This window comes from Peromyscus leucopus, chromosome 1 (assembly GCF_004664715.2).
Source record: "Peromyscus leucopus breed LL Stock chromosome 1, UCI_PerLeu_2.1, whole genome shotgun sequence".
NCBI classification, from domain to species: domain Eukaryota; kingdom Metazoa; phylum Chordata; class Mammalia; order Rodentia; family Cricetidae; genus Peromyscus; species Peromyscus leucopus.
The window spans coordinates 101,427,034-101,446,038 of NC_051063.1; the positions used below are offsets into that span (position 1 = coordinate 101,427,034).

The 19,005-nt window shown below is 35.4% G+C and overlaps 2 protein-coding genes across 2 annotated transcripts; both read right to left on the reverse strand.

Annotated features, from left to right (window-relative positions):
- Positions 1-200: 200 nt before the first annotated feature.
- LOC114706601 (olfactory receptor 51G2-like) lies at positions 201-1,142 on the reverse strand. The gene has a single exon (XM_028889066.1). The coding sequence runs from the start codon at positions 1,140-1,142 to the stop codon at positions 201-203; it is 942 nt and encodes a 313-aa protein (XP_028744899.1).
- Positions 1,143-7,476: 6,334 nt separating this feature from the next.
- On the reverse strand, positions 7,477-8,424 carry LOC114706720 (olfactory receptor 51L1). Its single transcript, XM_028889210.1, has one exon. It carries the CDS (start codon positions 8,422-8,424, stop codon positions 7,477-7,479), a length of 948 nt encoding a protein of 315 aa, XP_028745043.1.
- Positions 8,425-19,005: the final 10,581 nt, after the last annotated feature.

Consider the following 19,005-nt stretch of genomic DNA (forward strand, 5'->3'; position numbering starts at 1 on the left):
CTTTCATTTTACAAGTAAATGAAGCCAATTTTAATTCTCTATGTTAAAAAGACAAAGATTTTTTTTGTCATTGAGGTTTGGATGCAGTATCTTAAGGGTGAAATATTATTAACAACATTTACATTTAAACATTTGCATAAATAAGAAATACTATGTATAATAAATGGAATACCAAAAAAAATGTTTTCTAGTCCCCTTTCCTAAACTTTATGTTTCTTTAATTTCCTCAGGATTCTGTCACGAATCTGCTTGGTCTTCACACTGTAGACAATAGGGTTCATGAGAGGGGGAACCAACAGGTATACATTGGCCATGAGCACATGGACAATTGGGGAGGCATTCTGCCCATAGCGACGGATCATAGACAGTCCAATCATTGGTGTATAGAAAGTGAGTACAGCACAAATGTGGGAAATGCAAGTGTTGAGGGCTTTTATCCTCTCTGCTTTCGAGGCTATACTCAACACAGTGCCCAGGATGAGAATATAGGAAAGGAGGAGAAGCAAAGAATCTAGTCCCATGGAGAAGATGACCACCATGAGGCCATAAATGCTGCTGACCCAGCGGCTGGATACAGTTGTCTTTATGAGGTCCTGGTGCAGGCAGAAGGGGTAGGAGAGTATATTGATAACCCGATATTGAAGCCTTTTCAAGAGGAAGGAGGCTGGAAAGACCAGGGCTAAGGCTCTTCCAGCAATTGCGAAGCCAATTCCAACAATGACACTGTTGGTTAGAATAGCTGCATAGCGCAGAGGTTCTCGTATTGCTACAAAGCGGTCAAAGGCCATGGCCAACAGCACAGCTGACTCAATAATTGAGAAAACATGAATGAAGTACATTTGGATGAGACAAGCATTGAAAGGGATTTCCCGGGCTTGGAACCAAAACACACTGAACATGGTAGGTAAGGTTGTAGTAGAGAGGCCCAGGTCGGTGAGTGCCAGCATAGATAAAAAATAGTACATTGGCTGATGGAGGGAAGACTCAGTTCTGATAATGAACAGGATGGTAAAGTTTCCTGCTATAGAAGTGGCATACACCAAGAATATAGGGATGGAAATCAAGCCATATCTGTTTTCAAGGCCTGGGAAACCAGTCAAAAGGAATCGAGGGTACAGAGTAGAATCATTGATGACAGACATTGTGCTGATTACGGCCCCTAAATCTGAAATGGGAATTAAGAACATGGAAAAATTAGAGTCAATGTCAACTCTGTAATAATGAACAAAGCTTAAATTTAATTTACCTTCTGTTCATTATATTTAATTGCCACCTGTATTTGTTAATTAACCAATTAATTCTTTTATTTCATTGTATATATATTAAGAACATAATAAAGGAAATTGTTTAGTGCTAAAATAGAAGAGTCTATAATAAATGTCATATATACTTACAAGTTTGTGAATAGGAGCTAAATTAAATGTTAGCTTAACTCTTCAAACACAGTTTTTAAAGCACAAGGTGCTATCTAAACAGAGAGAGTACTAAGCTTAACCGAGGAGCTCACAAAAAATTTAGTGAGGGTGATTCTTGAATTAGATCCCAAATGATAGATACGTTACATGGAATCAAAGGGCTGTTAAATATTTCTTGAACTCATTGGTACCCATGTATGTTAATGAGGAACTAATGGAGCATAGATCTCGTTATGCCCAGGAAGTACCTTTCTAGGCTAGTAGGCATGCCAAACACTATGGAAAACCCACCATTACATGTACTGTTTTTTTCCCTACACATATGCCACTATTGTTAAATGTAATTCATAAATTAGGCATAATAGATTAATAATGACTAACAATTAAATAGAACACTTTAAAAACTTGTGATAAATGTTATTTAATGCAAATTACAATTTTCTAAATTTTTTCATTTAATATTTTTAGGCAAAGGTTGATGGAAAATAACAAAATGGCAGAAGTCAGAACTATGGATAAGGGGAGAATATTGTGTTAATTGTGTAAGCAAATGCTATAGGTACAGAGTGGATCTTCAGATGGGTGATGTAGCTGAATTTAAACAAAATGGATAAGAAATAAAAAACACAACTTGCGAGGTTACTCTTACTAACTCTTATAGAACTTGATAAGAAAGTAATCAGCTGGATTTATATGGCTATCAACATAGAGTCAGTGTTAAAAATAATCTAAAAATTTTCAGGAAAAAGGCAGAAGAAGGCTTTAGTAAGTTCACAGTTATGAAACTGTGAACTTGTTATGAAACTGTGGGTGAAAGTAACTTCTATTAGTGAGTATTGTGAGTTGTAAAGTTATAGACAGAGAAAATGAAAATGGATGGTACAGATCATCATGATGTTTAGAAATATAGAACAACTGACTTATTTTATTGAAATTAGCCATTTGTTAAAAGAGAATAAAAGACCTGCATAGAAACTGGGTAAACAAGTGAGTAATATAAATCAAGTTAAGTTGTGATAAGCATGAGATGCATGTGTTGAGAGGAATTTGCTATACTGTGACAACTTTGTAATGCCTTGTAAAGAAAGGATGGAAAAACATGTCACAGATCAACAGGAAGAGAAAGCAATATAGGAAGGCAATGTCCAGTTGCAAGGAGAGTTGAGAGCTGCCTGAGCACCAAGCTGTCATCCACAAACTGGACGTGCTAGGCCCAAGCATGGTCAAACTTTTCAAAATTCCTATGCCCCATTTACTAAGCCATCCTCCTCCAGAAATGCAATCATGCTGCAATTTTCTCTAGCTAGTTTAATTATAACATAACTGATTAGATAATGCTCTACAGAAGTAACAGGAATTTTTCACAGTTATTGTAATATCCTTATAAGATAGAAATATAAAGAAAATAGAATAATTTATCTCCATATTATATTTATAAAGTGATGTATATGCTATAATAATATCACATATTGGGAGATACTGATTTTTATACATTCCTTCACTTCCCTTGGTTTGATATCATAAAATTCTGATCTCCATCACTGAGTGATAAGAAGAATCCCTTTGGCACCCATAATTATTTTCTTTCTTACTTGTATCCACCCTCAATAGTTCCAGTTGTCTTTAGTCTCTTTCTCAGGGAGGCATGCCAAGGTTCATCTCTTGGGTGACTCTCTTAATCCTTAGAAATGTTTTTGATTTATTGGATTCAGTATTGTCTCACTATTCGTTATAGACATGAGCACCTGCTTTCAGTGGCTGCTCTTCTAAAGTCAGAAAAAGTCATATGGCAACTGTAATCTACTACTTCAAACAATTTTAGACAGATGACTAACCATCTTTGAACATAAAAATAAAGTAGTAGATATACCACTTTGTTAACATTTAAGATGTTTGAGCAAAATATAAAAAATGCCCACAGAGCATCTGATATTTGGATAGTTTGATCTCAAGTAAAGAAAAATATTGATCAAGATGAGGGATAAATGTTAATCTTAAATGTGGCAGCCACAGACACTGACTCAAAGATACTGTGACCAGTAGCTCCAGGCAGGTCAAGTAGAATTAAGTACTCATGATTTATGTGGAATGAGATAGAAGAGGTATTCAAAGCATCATCTGTACCACCCACTTCACCCATTTTGATATTTTAATCTTTACTTAGTTTTAGACAACAATATTTTTGGAAAACAGTGATGTCAGTACTGAATTCCAATCATAGAAACTACATTCTCTTGCCTTGCGGTTGTTTTTTAGTAGTTTTCAAGGATAACAGTGTAGCAGGGTACGATAGTAGCTATTTTATCCCTTTCACCTGTTCCAGAACGGTGATTTCACATAATCTAAGATCAGCAGAAATCCTCAACTTCCTTTCCATGTACTGAAACCTGTACATATATAATGTATCAATTTTGTACCCACTATTCTTACCTCAAAGTCTTTGCCCAGCACACCTGAGTCCTTAAGTCAAACAGGCATTCACCTTGACTCAGACTGTCTGAGTTTCTAGTCTGTCAGTCTGAGCGATTCTCAGTAGGTATTGAAAGCTACTGAAGATTGGAATAAAAGAAGAATAAGACACACAGTGTGTTCTAAGGCATACAGATCTTTGTGGAAATGCAGGTGCCTCGAGGCAAGGTTCAATGCCTTCTGTGACTCTAGAGCCTACACGAGGTATTTCATGCCTTGGACATATTTGGCTATATCTAGTCAGTCACTTGTGTATTAAGGACACTGACATTCTTGTCCCTCCTGACTAGTACACTTCCTCTAGCACTTTTTTTTCTGAATAAAAGCTCTGGGGAAAATAATTGATACCAAAGCTATTTATCCTCCTCAAGGGCAGATGGTGGGCATGTTAACCTAGTCTCTTAGATTTAGAAACAATTAAGGAGTGCGTGACAAATTGTTTGATGGAGAAAAACAATGGGCTTCATAATGCCTTTCTCGAAACCCTATTTAATAATATTGGGAAAAAAGTCTAGTCCTAAATATCATGTTTAATTCAATATTTCAAATACTTGACTAAGGCATATAAAATGAGGTTATTTCTCAGTGATTTCTGTGAAGCAATCATAACCTGAAATCCAAAGCTAGAAGAGCATAACACACAAAAACTAAACTTGTAATAACATTAGACTCCATGAAATTATTATTAAATTTAAACCTAATCATTATGAATATAATCTGTTAAACACACACACACACACACACACACACACACACACACACACACACACACACACACACTGCTCCTGCTTCTTTTGTATTTGATTCAGTCATCAAAACTGTTTCTATCTTAAATTCAAAGGAACTTACTATTACCTTAAAAGGAGAGGATCATTTTATAATATAAATTGAGAAAGATATTTTGCTAAATTTAATGTTAATATATTAAACTCAAAATTCAAGATAATTTTTCTTTAGTACAAAAAAAAGCTATAATAAACATTAATCTTACTTGGAAAATATAATAGTAAGACAATCTTCCCCATAGATAAAAAGAAGATGATAATATTAGCTATGTTCAGCCCTAAAATATGTGCAGTGTTATTATTTTATATTTTCAATATAAATAGATGAGAAAAAGAAAGAAAAACACAGAAATCAAAAGAAAAATAACTTTATTATTATTCATAGGGAATATTAATGAACTATTTGTAAATGAAAAATCTTAATGAAAAGTCAGGAAAACTAGTACATTAATACATCAGTATTAAGAACATACAAGTTTTATATCTAAATTCATTTCTTAGTGGCAGTAAGAAAAAAATGAAGCCTCGGCTATATTGTGTATTCTAGCATCAAAAGTAAGGAGGAAAGAGAAACTGATAAAGGTTTAGCCAGACATTTACACTTATAACTTTAAATTTTATTGACATAAATATAAGACTATTTATAGAATCAAGAGACATATTATGTTTACAGATTAGATGTTGTAATATTATAAGAACAGTTAATCACTCCAAGTTCAAAATTTATAGAAAAAACTCATGGAAAACACAAATACAAAATAAATAGTTACAAATATTTGAAGTTGAAATAGTGCTGAATTGATAGGTTGGTACTACCTGTAGCAATGTTAAGCAAATAAAGAAAAATATACATTGAAGCAGTACAGAGAGACGAATATTAGACCAAAATACATTGCATGACACATCACTGAGCTTCTAGATTAATGCTTAATTAAATAGTTGGTTCTTAGTGAACTATCCAGTTATATAAACTAAGCCTTGATCTTATCTCACCATGCACAAAAGTACATTTTACATATTTTTTATATCCAAATATGAAAAGTAGGCCATAAAATTTTCAAAAACCACATAAAGAGTATGAACACCTGCAGAATTAAGCATACAAGCTTCCCACTTATCTATTTCAAGCATATCTTCTACTGCCCACACAGAATCCAGTGAACAATTTTTCCTTTCCCAGCGTCATGATGCAAAGCTTGGCCAATAGAGAATGCTGACGAGACAGAGCAGGAGAAACCTTCTGGACTTCTGCCCTAGTCTTGTTTCTACTAGACAGAGACCAGACACAGGTGTGGCAGATGCTCAGGGTCGCTCCTCCCTCAATTTCAACCTTAGGCTTCCGGCTCAGGTCTTTTGACTCTGGCTTTTACTATGGTACTGGGTTTCTCAACTGTATTTGCTCTGCACACTAGAGGGCACATCTCTGGCTTACTAGTCAAAGTTGTGTCTTTCCCTATCCATCCCCCCTCTATAAAAGGGGTCAGGTCCTAAAGGCAGTTCTGAGTTACAAAAGGTGGATCATTTATTCCCTACAGGACTGGTTTTTTGTTTGTTTGTTTTTGGTTTTGTTGTGTGGAGTGGGCAGAAACTATTCATACTTCAATGGAATCTAAGCTATAATTTATTCTTCTTTGGATAGTCATTCTCCTTTAAAGCTAATTTACTATTTGGATTTACCTTTATTCCCCTTACACGTAATATCTGAAAGGTTAATGGTTAAGATACATAAAATATTTCCTAACTCTACAAAAATTACTGTGTAGTTGCTGTCTCCAAATTGGACCCCAAATGACATAAGGCAGATATTTCTTAAAGTGCACTAAAAATAAAACATTATATATATATATATTTAAAATTAAGAATTTAGAAAATGTTATTACACTTATTTATTTATTATTTTTATTTGAGACAGTCTGTTTGACCCACAATCCCAACCTCATTCTACCTATCTTTCCCCTGCTGTGATGGAGTTATAGGCATGTGTGGCCATGCCAAGGATCTGAACTCAATTCCTTATGCTCACACAGCAAACACTTTACAACCCTAGTTCTCTTCTACCCTTCAGGTCATGTATATTGTTGTTTACATAGTCACAGTATTTAAAGCAATAGCTACCACAATACATATTTCATTTGTCCCCAAATATTTGACTTGGATTGTGAAATTAGAGCTAAAATTTACATTTGTGATTATGAACTGGGATAGACCAAACACATCATGTTCTGTTAATGGGTGGTTATGTTCCATGACCAAAATTGGCACAATTCAACTGATAAAAAAGTAAATATATGTGAAATAATCAAATATTGTCCATGAAAGTTATCCTAGGGAAGATGGAAAAGGAATCAAGTATCTGTAATAAAGTATTTGAAAACACACTAAAGACCCGTACAGACTTGTAAAAAGAAAAAAAGATTATTGTCAAATGGTATTGATTTCTCAATATTTTTTTCTTGTTAAGTATTGTAAACAGCTATTTTTCATAAGGAAAGGTACTATAATAATTTTATCATTTAAAAAATGTATATAGTTTTTTAAAATCTGAATTCCCATTACATTGTGTTTTCTATTATTAATCTCATAATGACATTAGGTACAGAAAAGGACATAGTAATCATCACACTTTGGCTGTGAAAACCTAAATGATATATTGATTTCAAATTAATTGAGACTACATATTTAGGAAGTAAAATAATTAGTAATTTAGCCAGATTATGACCCAAGAACTATAGCATATACTTTCTATGTAATAAAACAAACACCTTTCCTAATAAATCCCAGGGCAGAAATCAGAGGATACAGGTTACTTAAAACCTTCTACTTAATCTAAACTTGCGGAGAATTCCTAGACGAATCTGTTTTGTCCTCACACTGTAGACAACTGGGTTGAGCACTGGGGGAAGAAGCAAGTAGATGTCAGCCATGAGAATGTGTACTATGGGAGAGAGATGTTTTCCAAAGCGATGGACCATTGACACCCCAATAACTGGTACAAAGAAGATGAGCACCACACAGATATGGGAAACACAGGTGTTCAGTGCCTTTAGTCGCTCTTCACGGGATGCAATACTCAGTACTGCATTCAGAATAAGAGCATAAGAAATGAGTATGAAGACTGAATCCACACCTAGTGTAGCAATAACTACACACAGTCCATAGACGCTGTTGATTCTGGCATTGGAACAGGACAACCTTAGAACATCTTGGTGTAAGCAGAAGGCATGGGAGAGGGCATTGATGCGGCAATAATGATAGCGTCTCAGTAGCAAAGGTGTGGGCAGAACAACTCCCATGCTTCGTAGCAAGCAGGCCATACCAATCTTGCCAATCACACTGTTGGTGAGGATGGTAGAATAGTGCAATGGACGGCAGATTGCAACAAAACGGTCAAAGGCCATCGCCAGAAGCACTGAGGACTCCAGAAACGTGAATGTGTGGATGAAGAATAACTGAGCATAACAAGCACTTGCATGGATCTCTCGAACATCCAACCACAGCACAGTTAGCATTGTAGGAAGGGTAGACATGGACATACCTAGGTCTGTGAGAGCCAAGATGGACAAGAAGTAATACATGGGCTGATGGAGTGAGGGCTCTATCCAAATAACAGAAAGAATGGTTACATTACCAATGAATGCTACCAAATATGCAAGGCAAAAAGGCACTGAGAGCCAAGAATGGGCATACTCCAGTCCAGGAAAACCCTTCAGGATAAACATGGGCTCGGTAACATCACTGCTATTCCAGGCAAGCATAGTGAACATCAAGAGACTTGAAAGCCAAATGTCTTCTCATATTCTTCTTTATCGCTCAGTCAAATTTTTATCAGTACAAACCATGCCGCCAGGAAAAAAATATATATATATATATTCTCTATGTTCACTTTGGAAGAAAAAAGAAATTGCAGGTGGATATTATGTAATAAAATATTTACTGAAATTATAAAACATCAATAGTGTGTGCCCCATAAATAGAGTCACCTCTGACAAATAACTTGACAGATCTTCATTGAGAACATTGGAAAAAAATATATATGACACATAAAAATATGGAAAGAAAGTTTTACTCTATATTGTAAAGACAGAAATAGGAAAATTTTAGAGTGAAAGCATAAAGATTTTCAAAACTTCCTCAGAAATGCACATGAATAAGTTGTCGGTCCACAACCAGGAAAGACAATTGAATTGACCCCATGACTGTAGCACAGTTCTCTTCAAATTAATCTTTGTTTCACATTATAGTATGAACCTATAAGTCCTTCTAATGGTGGCTTTCTGTATGTTCTCTCACAAAATATAAAAGTAATGTATTTAACATCATTGTTTCTTATGCCTTAAAAGAGTAAAAGAGATCTGTCTCTGCTGTTATTCATTGAGAGTGGGGGGAGGGGAGACAAAAGAGGGGGAACAGCGAGACTGAGAGAAAGAAAAAAAGAGTCAGAGAGAAGGAGAGAGTCTGTAAAGATCAAACCTGGGAATTTGCATGTGCTAGGAAAGCAGCCTACCATAAACTACACTGTCCAGCTCTTAGGATTTCTTGATTTACTGTTTTATCTTTTAGAATACTGCTTATAACTTTTAACAGAACAGTCAATACAAATATTAAGTGGTGCATTTGCACCTGCTGTGAACACACAGGGAGCCCTGAAATGTGGCAGCAGCTCAGCTTCTTTGTCATTTCTCCTCACAGATCCTACCTCTGAGTCTGGTAAATCAGCCTGGCATAATGGGAAAACTGTTCCAAATGAAGCTTTCTCATTCTACAATGGAACTCCAACTGTCCAGCAGTGATGCTTTATTATCCTGGTTATATTTCATTATAAGTTTACCTGATTACATTTCATTAAAAGTTCATATTTATTTTTAATTTCTCCTCTATAATCTATCATGTGACAACAAAAGACTGAGGTCATGTAACTTGTACCTCAAAAAAGAATTTAAGTTACAATCTAGCCAGATTCTCACACGATGAGAATTTCTCTAGCTTCTCCAAAGTCAAGTTTTCCCTCTTCCTCTGTGTTAGAATCAGCCCTGCTTCTCCAGTCCAGCCCTGAGCAGTGAAGTTGCCCTTTAGCCGGGTCTGTGGGCTCAAATAAAGCAAACTGTTCACCTGCCTAGAAGAACAGTTACTTTTCAATATCTACAAAGAAATGTCTACTGAAATCTCTGACTTTATTCTTTACCTCACTCAGAAAGTTTTGTTGTCTTCCCTGTTTTACAGCTGAGTTCATGAAAACAACCTAGACATAAGCATCAACATATGTAGCACACAACAACATATATACAAATGTGCTTGCACACACAGATATACTTGTACACACACACACACACACACACACACACACACACACATACAGCTAGTGTTTTAGACACAATGGGAAAATTTCTATGATTCCATGCCAAAACACAATTTTATGCAAATTCTTTCAACCTGAATAAAAATTATATTTTCTTTAAATTTCAGACATTTCTGGAAATAAGGTAGATTATAATTTTATAGTTTTGCTCCTGCTCTGAGTCACCTTTTTGCTAATTTCAGTGTTTGAAAATTTTGGTTTTGGATCTGTCCATATACTGAACTGAAGAATATAACAGACAGTAATATCCTTCTTTATACTTTTAATTTTTCTGGGGCATGTATGCAAAGCATGAAGCACAATTATATATATATATATATATATATATATATATATATATATATATATATAAATGATTAGTAGAGTTAAGAAAATTATCCTATAACCTTGCACAGATGATTACTTTTGGGTGTATATGTGAATGATAAGAACATCTAAGATCTATTCTCCCACCAAATTGGTACAAATATGTACATTATTTGTTATAGTACTTATGATGTCTATTAGATTTCTATTCTTATAAAAGCTTTATCCTTTGACTTATTTCTTCCCATTTAATATCCTTGGCTATCTGTATTGATGGTGTTGTACTCCATGTGTATAGTTTTGATTTATTATCCATCCATCCATCATGCCTTTCATTAGTGCCTTGATCACTCTATGGTTGCCCTTTCTAGAATCATTTTATTCTATTCGTAAGTCATTGCTTTGGTTCATTTTGGAGTATGGGTACAATTTATTTACATTGAAATTGAGAAATGATAGCAAGCCATTAGGAGTAATGACCACTGTTCGTGATAGAGGCAAAGGGAAAAGACTCATATCACATACTAACCTCATTGCATAACCAAGGAAAACTACTGAAGACAGATGATTTTTTTAGTCTTCCAGTTATCATAGCTGTAATCTTTGATAATAATTTTTCAATGGCAAGTCTGTCTAAAATTGCTGAAATAAATAGAGAGGGACATTATGATGTGTCCCTCATTCCACAACTGTCCGCAAATTGACAATACTGCCTAAATTATACATTTACTTTATAATTATCTTTGTCTCTAGAAGTATATGTTAATATATAAAATACTAAAAATCCATCTACTATTTATTTGCAATGAAAAATAAAAACTTACCTGAGGTTTGTGAATAAGACAACTGCATCATTAGAACATGTTAGTAAGCCTCCATTAGCTGATTTCCCAAATAACTAACCATTGCATTTATTTCTTTCTGACTAAACTTTGCAATGTAGATAGTTATACAGCCTTTATGTTTCTATTTATGTGTCTGCCTTTTCTATTGTCCCTTTTCATTTACACTTTGACTGTCCTAATCATCTCTGTTCTGTTTCCTATTGCTATTTCTATTTGGGTATTTATCTAAATTTATGTCTTTTCAGCTTGTAAGTCTATGTTTCCATTTCTTCTTCTCCTTTGTCTCCTCATTATTATTATTTTATTTCTATTTTAGCTCTTGTTTTCTTTGGTTTTTATCCTCCACCTGAGAAGAGTTCAGTCTGTACCAATTACAGATGCCCTTTAATTCTGGAAGAGTTGAGGCTTTAGTTATTTCTCTATCTCTATAAATACTCCTCATCTCTCCTGGGGTAGAACACTAGGGATTATTTTTTTAAATCTGCTAGATCCCCAGAAGGGAAATGATGCATGCAGCATTTGTTCATCAATTTGGTTAAAGCACAGAAGTGCAGTCCTTGAATGTATCCCTACTGCCATCTATGGTCTCAAGTCCTTCCTTCACATGCAATAGTTTTCTTTTCTATTTTTCAAATAAGCTTAAGAAAGTGAGTTCCATATGTTTACTTTTTAACTTTTAAATTATATTTTTAAATTTTTCTTTTAATTAAAATATAATTACATCATTTTCCTCTTCCAGCTCCTTCCTTCCTCCAACCCTTCCCACGCCCTCATTCTTTCACAATTTTTGTCTCTTTCCCTTTATTACTGATATATATATATAGTATATATGTATATATATACTATATATATTTGTATGCAAAAAATGAATGAATGAATACACCCTTTGGAGTTCATTTAGTCTATCTTGTATGTGCATTTTTATACGTTTTTAGTGATGAACACTTGGTGTTAGATAAAGAATTAGGAAGGTCATCCTTGAGGAAGACTATTTCTCCCAAACTCAGCAGTCATCATTACCTATCACTCTTTATCTGGAGATGGGGTCTTATGAGATCACCTCCAGATACACTGGCATGTCAACTGGTGTTGATCACTATTCAGGTCTTATTCAAGCAGACATATTTTTGATATTTCACAATGTAGCCACAATGTAGCTTCACATCATATCCAGAAGATAAAACCTTGTAGAAGAATTCTTGGACCTCAAGCTGTGATAAAGAACGAAGATACACATAACAAAACAATCTATTATGTTATATTTATATATACTTGTATAAACACATACATTGTGTGTGTGTGTGTGTGTGTGTGTGTGTGTGTGTGTGTGTGTGAATGTCTGTGTTTGTAACAAATATAATCAAAGAAAAAGGCTATCAACATGAGAGTGGTAAGGATATGAGAGGGGTTCAACAGTGTTGGGGGGGGAGGGAGATAATTCTATTTCAGTTAAAAACTTTAAGATTTTTTTTTTAAGAAGAATCATAGTAGAGAAATCCAGTGCTAAGCTTCCTTGCTGACAACATGTTCAGGGGACAAAAGTTCATCTTCATCTTCACAGTGTGTATTTCAGGTCATGACCTGTCAGTACATTCTTGATTTTCATACATCCTTGTCCTAATTCTTTATGTCTTTATAAATCCCAGAAATATCTTAGGATTCATACCTAGATTTGAAGTGTATAATTTTATTAAGAATATATTTAAATATGGAGAAATGCCATATTTATATCAGATATTCTAATACAAGAACATATACTTCAGTGTATTGAGTTATTCAATTTTTCTCAGGCATTTTACATGTTTGTGCATAAAAACTTCATATCTTACATTGGGTTCATCCTTACGTATTTGACAGTAATTTTTAATAATATAAATAACCTTATTGTAGCTGGAAGTTTTTCTGTGTCCCACCCAGCCACGTGGTCCCTCAGCTGCTCATAATATAAAACTTATATTAATTATAAATAACAGCAATTTCCAGAATTTAAAATCCTGAATCATGATATGACTCTGGCAGAATTCAAGTATATCTGATACATGGAATACTTGCACTAAATGTGAGGTCAAGCTTGCATACATCCTGCTTCATAAACAAGTCTGTCAGATATGCTAAGCCTGTAGGCCGAAGATGATGCCCTAGCCCCAGTGTTGCAGAGAAACCTTGTGTGAATGTTCAGGAAGCTGGCTGTTTCTGTCATAACTCACAGTTTTTAGAAGTTGCTTGTTTGCAATTCCTGTTTTACTAGGTAATATTATTTCCTTCTTGGGTCTCTAAGGGAGTTGAAGATTAGAATAGTTGTAGTTATAGTTTTTCTTGTTAAGAAATTCAGAAAAGAAACTCATTAAGAGATGTTAAGTTATAAGTTTGAAAGACATCATAAGATAGTTTTTTGTTGGTAATACAAGATAGGATAGAAATTGAATTGGGTACATTATGGACTCACCAAAATAGGATAGATAATAGAATATTTTTGCTGAATTTGTCAAATACAAATGGACTAGACATTGTTGATGTATTTATTGCTTGTATATATTATATATAGTTATTGTACTTATTGTACATAGTTTTTCTTATATTTGTTATAACTTTATTATTATTTTTTAAAAGACTAAAAAAGAGGAAATGTGGTAATATTTTATTTGTGCTGAAATGTGGCGATATTTTATTTGTGCTTTAATAAATAAAGCTTCCTTGGAGATCAGAGGAAAAAGCCAGCCACAACACAGAAGTCATGCAATGTTAGCACACGCCTTTAATCCTATCACTTGGCAAGCAAGATCTCTATATGTTCAAGGCCACACTGGAAGCAGAGCCAGATGTGGTGGTACACACCTTAAATTCCAACACTACTTAACCATGAAGGTCTGGAGGTCAATATAGACAGACAAGAAATGACAAAGCTTGGCAGCAAAAGGAAATGATGTAGCTGGACAGAGAGTGCAAATCAGATGGCAGAACAGCAAGGCGTATAGGAGTGGGTAGACAGGAAGTAACTCACATTTGGAAGCTGCAGAGTTGGTAAGATAAGGTTAGCTGTGACTTTCCCTATTTCCCTGATCTCTCCCAGGCTTTCACCCTTATATCTGGCTCCATGTTTTTTATTTAATAAGACCATTTATAAATTTATCTACACCTTATAAATTATATTTTTCCAAGTCTTTACGATATAAGTGTAAAAATAAATGCAGTACATAATAGCAGTTCTATTTTGGAAGAAAACCTTTATTTATGTTTATTTTTCATTTTATTTTTGAGATTATAGAATTAAGACAATTCTCCCTCTCCTCCTTCCCTTCAGAACTGCTCATTTGCTTCTCCTTCAAATTATAGCCTTTTATTTTATGGTTATTGCATGCATATATGTATAGGTGTATTTGTGTGTGTATATCCACATATATATTAATATAACCTACTCACACATATATTATTATTTGTGTTGAAATTTTCAAGGCTGATCATTTGAACTGGAGAACCAATTGGTGTGCTCCTCTATTAAGTGATTGAGAGATTCTTCAGGCATTAGTGGGTATCTAATTAAACCTCCAAAAGTAATGTGAGCTTCTTCTTTCCTTTATCCAGTATTGATCTTTCATTATATTTATTGCTTTATTTAATTAGCTAAGCTCTTTAGTAGAGTAGAATGACATAAAATATTGTCCTCTTTCTGAATATAGGGAAAGTTTCCGATATTTTACTATGAAATATGTTCCCTAGACTTTTCACAACTTCCTCTATTAGAGAATAGGTTCACCTTCCTCTGTTTATAATAAAGTTATCTATCAAGATCAGATACCAAATTCCATAACCTTACTTTGTAACTGTTGAGATTCATAATTTTATGATCATCATGATTCTCCTTGTTATTCAGTTAGTGTGACTAGTGGTAAGATTTGATCTGTTGATATTTTTCTTGGAAATGTTTGCATCACCATTTTTCAGTGAGAATGGCCGGAGAGATGGCTCAGTGAATAAGAGAATGGCCTGAAATGTTTCTTTATTTACCCTGTGTATTGGTCACTTATCTCATTGCTGTGACCATGTATCTGATGAACCAACTTGATGAAAGGAGAATTCCCTTTGGCTCACAGGTTAAAAAGTGCTACAGTCCATCTTGACAGAAGAAACATGTTGACAGGAGAGGTCGGGGGCTAGTCATGTCTCATACATAGTCAGGAAACAGAGAGTGAGGGGAAAGTGGAGCCAAACTGTAAAACCTCAAGGTTCACCCCCAGTGACCTACTTCCCTTAGCAAGACTCCACACCCTAATGGTTCTACAATTCTTCCAAACAACATTATCAGCTAGAGATAAAATGTTTAAACACGTGAACCACAGAGAGCATTTCATACTCAAAATGCACCACTAGTTTGCTATGTTTTGTTTTAAATCATGTTGAGCTCAAAATAACTTAGGAAAGGCATTTCTATCCCCAGTTCACAACATTTTATTACACATATTTTTGTGACTTCTTTATTAAACAACTATCTAAAATATTTTCATTCTAAGTTTGATATTTAATCATTATACATAAGCCAGGTTTCTTTTTGTTGTTTTTCAAACCATTTATAAAAATATATATTTAAAGGTGGTAGTGTAAACATCATAGAGATATTTGGATTTTCAGTTTATAGACTTGCCTATTTTTAAATCCTAGTTTTCCAGGAATACATGTCTGTATATCCATTTTAGTATTTATTTGGCACCTTCAGGACATTTTACTATCCAAAGTAGTTTCAAGGTGTCTTCTTTTTCCATAACAAGTAGTGGCTTTATACACATACTCTGTTTTTGATATATAATCTATATTTCTTTGATAATTTCATTTATGTGCACAATGTATTTTGATCATATTCACTTCCATTTTCCCCTTTACCCCTCCCAGATCCTCCTATGTCCCTTTTAGTTCCATGGATGTTTTTGTCTGTCTGTCTGTCTGTCTGTCTGTTTGTTTTAATGGAGAGAGTTTATTTTAGTTCACAGTTTCAGGTTACATAGCAGGGTAGCCAAGGCAGCAGGAACTTAAGCACATTACATCCACAGTCAAGAGAAGAGTGAAACGAAAGGCCGCATGCTTACTCAGCTCAGTTCCCTTTTATACACTTCAGAACCCAAAAGTGGGGGTAGCTGCCCACTTTCCAGCTGATCTTCACACATCAATGAATATTGCTGTGGGATGGTCTGTATGTCAAATCTGTTGCTCTGATTGGTCAACAAATAAAACACTGATTGGCCAGTGGCCAGGCAGGAAGTATAGGTGGGACTAACAGAGAGGAGAATAGAGAGAACAGGAAGGCGGAAGGACACTGCCAGCTGCCGCCATGACAAGCAGCATGTGAGGATGCCACAAGCCACGTGGGCAAGGTATGGATTAATTTAAGCTATAAGAACAGTTAGCAAGAAGCCTGCCGTGGCCATACAGTTTGTAAGCAATATAAGTCTCTGTGTTTACTTGGTTGGGTCTGAGCGGCTGTGGGACTGGCAGGTGACAGAGATTTGTCCTGGCTGTGGGCCAGGCAGGAAAACTCTAGCTATAGAACATCATCAAGACAGTCTTGCACAGATATGCCCACAGGCCAGCCTGATCTAGACAATCCTCCACTGAGACTCTCTTGTCAGGTGATCCTAGATTGTGCTGACAATAACTTACCTTCACAATGGGCATTGCTGCCATCCCTTAACTTCCATTTAGGTTGTTTGGGTCAACAAGGCAGGTCTTCACCACCTGAGGTTTGTCATTTTTTTATCTTGGAGGAAGAATATGGTGTCTTTGACGGGGCCATGAAATCTACGTGGAGTTTGGGAGTTGCGGAATCCCAGCTTCAGCTTCTTAGATGATGAGGTGGTGCAGGAAGTGTTTGGAAATAAGAATCTGGTTCCCAAACACTTTTAAGTCTAATTAGTGAAGCCTATATGCACACAGGGATGGGGCTATACAACGGGGCACTGTTAACCTACTAGGGGCCATACCCCTAAGGAAAACTGGCTGCCTCATCTCTAGAAGCCATCAAATGTAATAGCTCCTCAACTAGGTGTGGCAGCACATGAGCCCCTCCTCCTGAATGCTAGAATGTTGACCACCTTAATCTTGCACAGATTTTGTGGAGGCACCCACAGTTACCATGAGTACATGCTAGCAAAGGTCCTATTGTGTTCAGAAGACAGTTGTACCACAATCCTCCCAGACCTCTGGCTCTTACAGTATTTCTACCCTCATCTTCCTTGATGTTCTCTGAACTTACAGAGAGGAGAGTTTGGGATAAGGATGACTTTATTCATGACTGATCACTCTTTGGACATGTATTCTCAGTATCTTGACTGCTTGTATGCCTCTGGCCTCTGTAAATATCACTACAGTTATTTCTAAATGTAGTGGTTGTAGCATGAAATCTTTAGGACAGAAGTCCTGAGAAGGACATGCATTGATTTGATATGCTCAGATCCCCACATCATTTCCCATTAACAAGGAAGAGAGTAAGTGCTAACTTCTAGTAACCAGTTTGGGAAAGTGATAATCCTTCTACAGAAGATTTACTCTTGTGTTTCAAAGCTACAGATTGTCCTTCCTGAGACTTTGATCTTATCCTAGTAAACTTGACTTATCTGGACATTTACCTATATTTACATTTCAGTGGCAAAAAAAGTTATTTGCCAGAATTAGTTATTTCTACCTTCTGAGATAAATGGGATCTTGGATGTTTTCAACTAAGTATACTGGCTTTTACATATGCTGTGCAATTGAGTTGTTAATCATCCCAAATTTTCAGTTATCTGTAGCATGAATCTTAAAAGTTCTTATTAATAAAATCAAACCTGAGACCAGTTATTGGGGTGAAATGCTGGAAAATCAGAGAGACAGAACAAGCCACAGCTTCCTCACCTGGCCAATTCCTCAAGTGATCCTGTTTCCTCACACTGGATGCCTCTCTGTCCTCATCCCAATGGCTCTCAGCTGAACTGCTGCTTGAAAGCCTGGAGCTTAACCAGCTAAAAGCTTAACCAGCCAAATGCTTCTAGTTTTTGGTCCTCATACCTTATATATCTTTCTGCTTTCTGCCTCACTCCCTGGGATTAAAAGCTTGCTTTCTGGGATTAAAGGTGTGAGTCACCAAGCTTGGCTGTATCCTTGAACACGTGGATTTCTGCCTCTGGAATGCTAGGATTAAAGGTGTGAGTGCCACCATTTTCTAGCCTTTGTATCTAGTGGCTGTTCTGTGCCCTGACCCCAGATAAGTTTATTAGGGTACACAATATTTTGGGGAACACAATACCACCACAGTTATCTTTCCGTGAAGCATGACTGAAACTCACATAGTATTCCACACAGCATCAAAGCTGATTAAAGGATCTAAGTTTGAACAAAGAAAATGTAATGGATGGATACTTCCAGTGTTCTCTTGCTTGCCTAGAACAGAATGCCTTCAACTTTCTACTTGAAACTTCATTTAACCTGAGAAAGTTTAATGTGATACAGTGTCTATAGGCATATAAAATAAGTATAAATATTAAACATTTACTGGAGAGTAAATCAAAAAGTAACTTGTTTCAAAAACTATATACATACAAGTTCATTGTATATCAAAGATGAAGGCAACTTTACATGTGATGAGCTCAATATGCTTGTTTGTTTTTATATAAAGAATTAATTCTTGAATGAGTATTTGATGCTGTAAGGCATGGAGAATACTTAATACTTTTCAGGGTTGGTGAATAGGGTTGGCAGTGGAACAATAAAGTTTAGACTCAGGATTCTCTTTTGGAAGATAAAAAAGGGGAATAGATAGGATAGGATAATAAGGTAGATTATTGTATCTACTTGTAAAATAAATC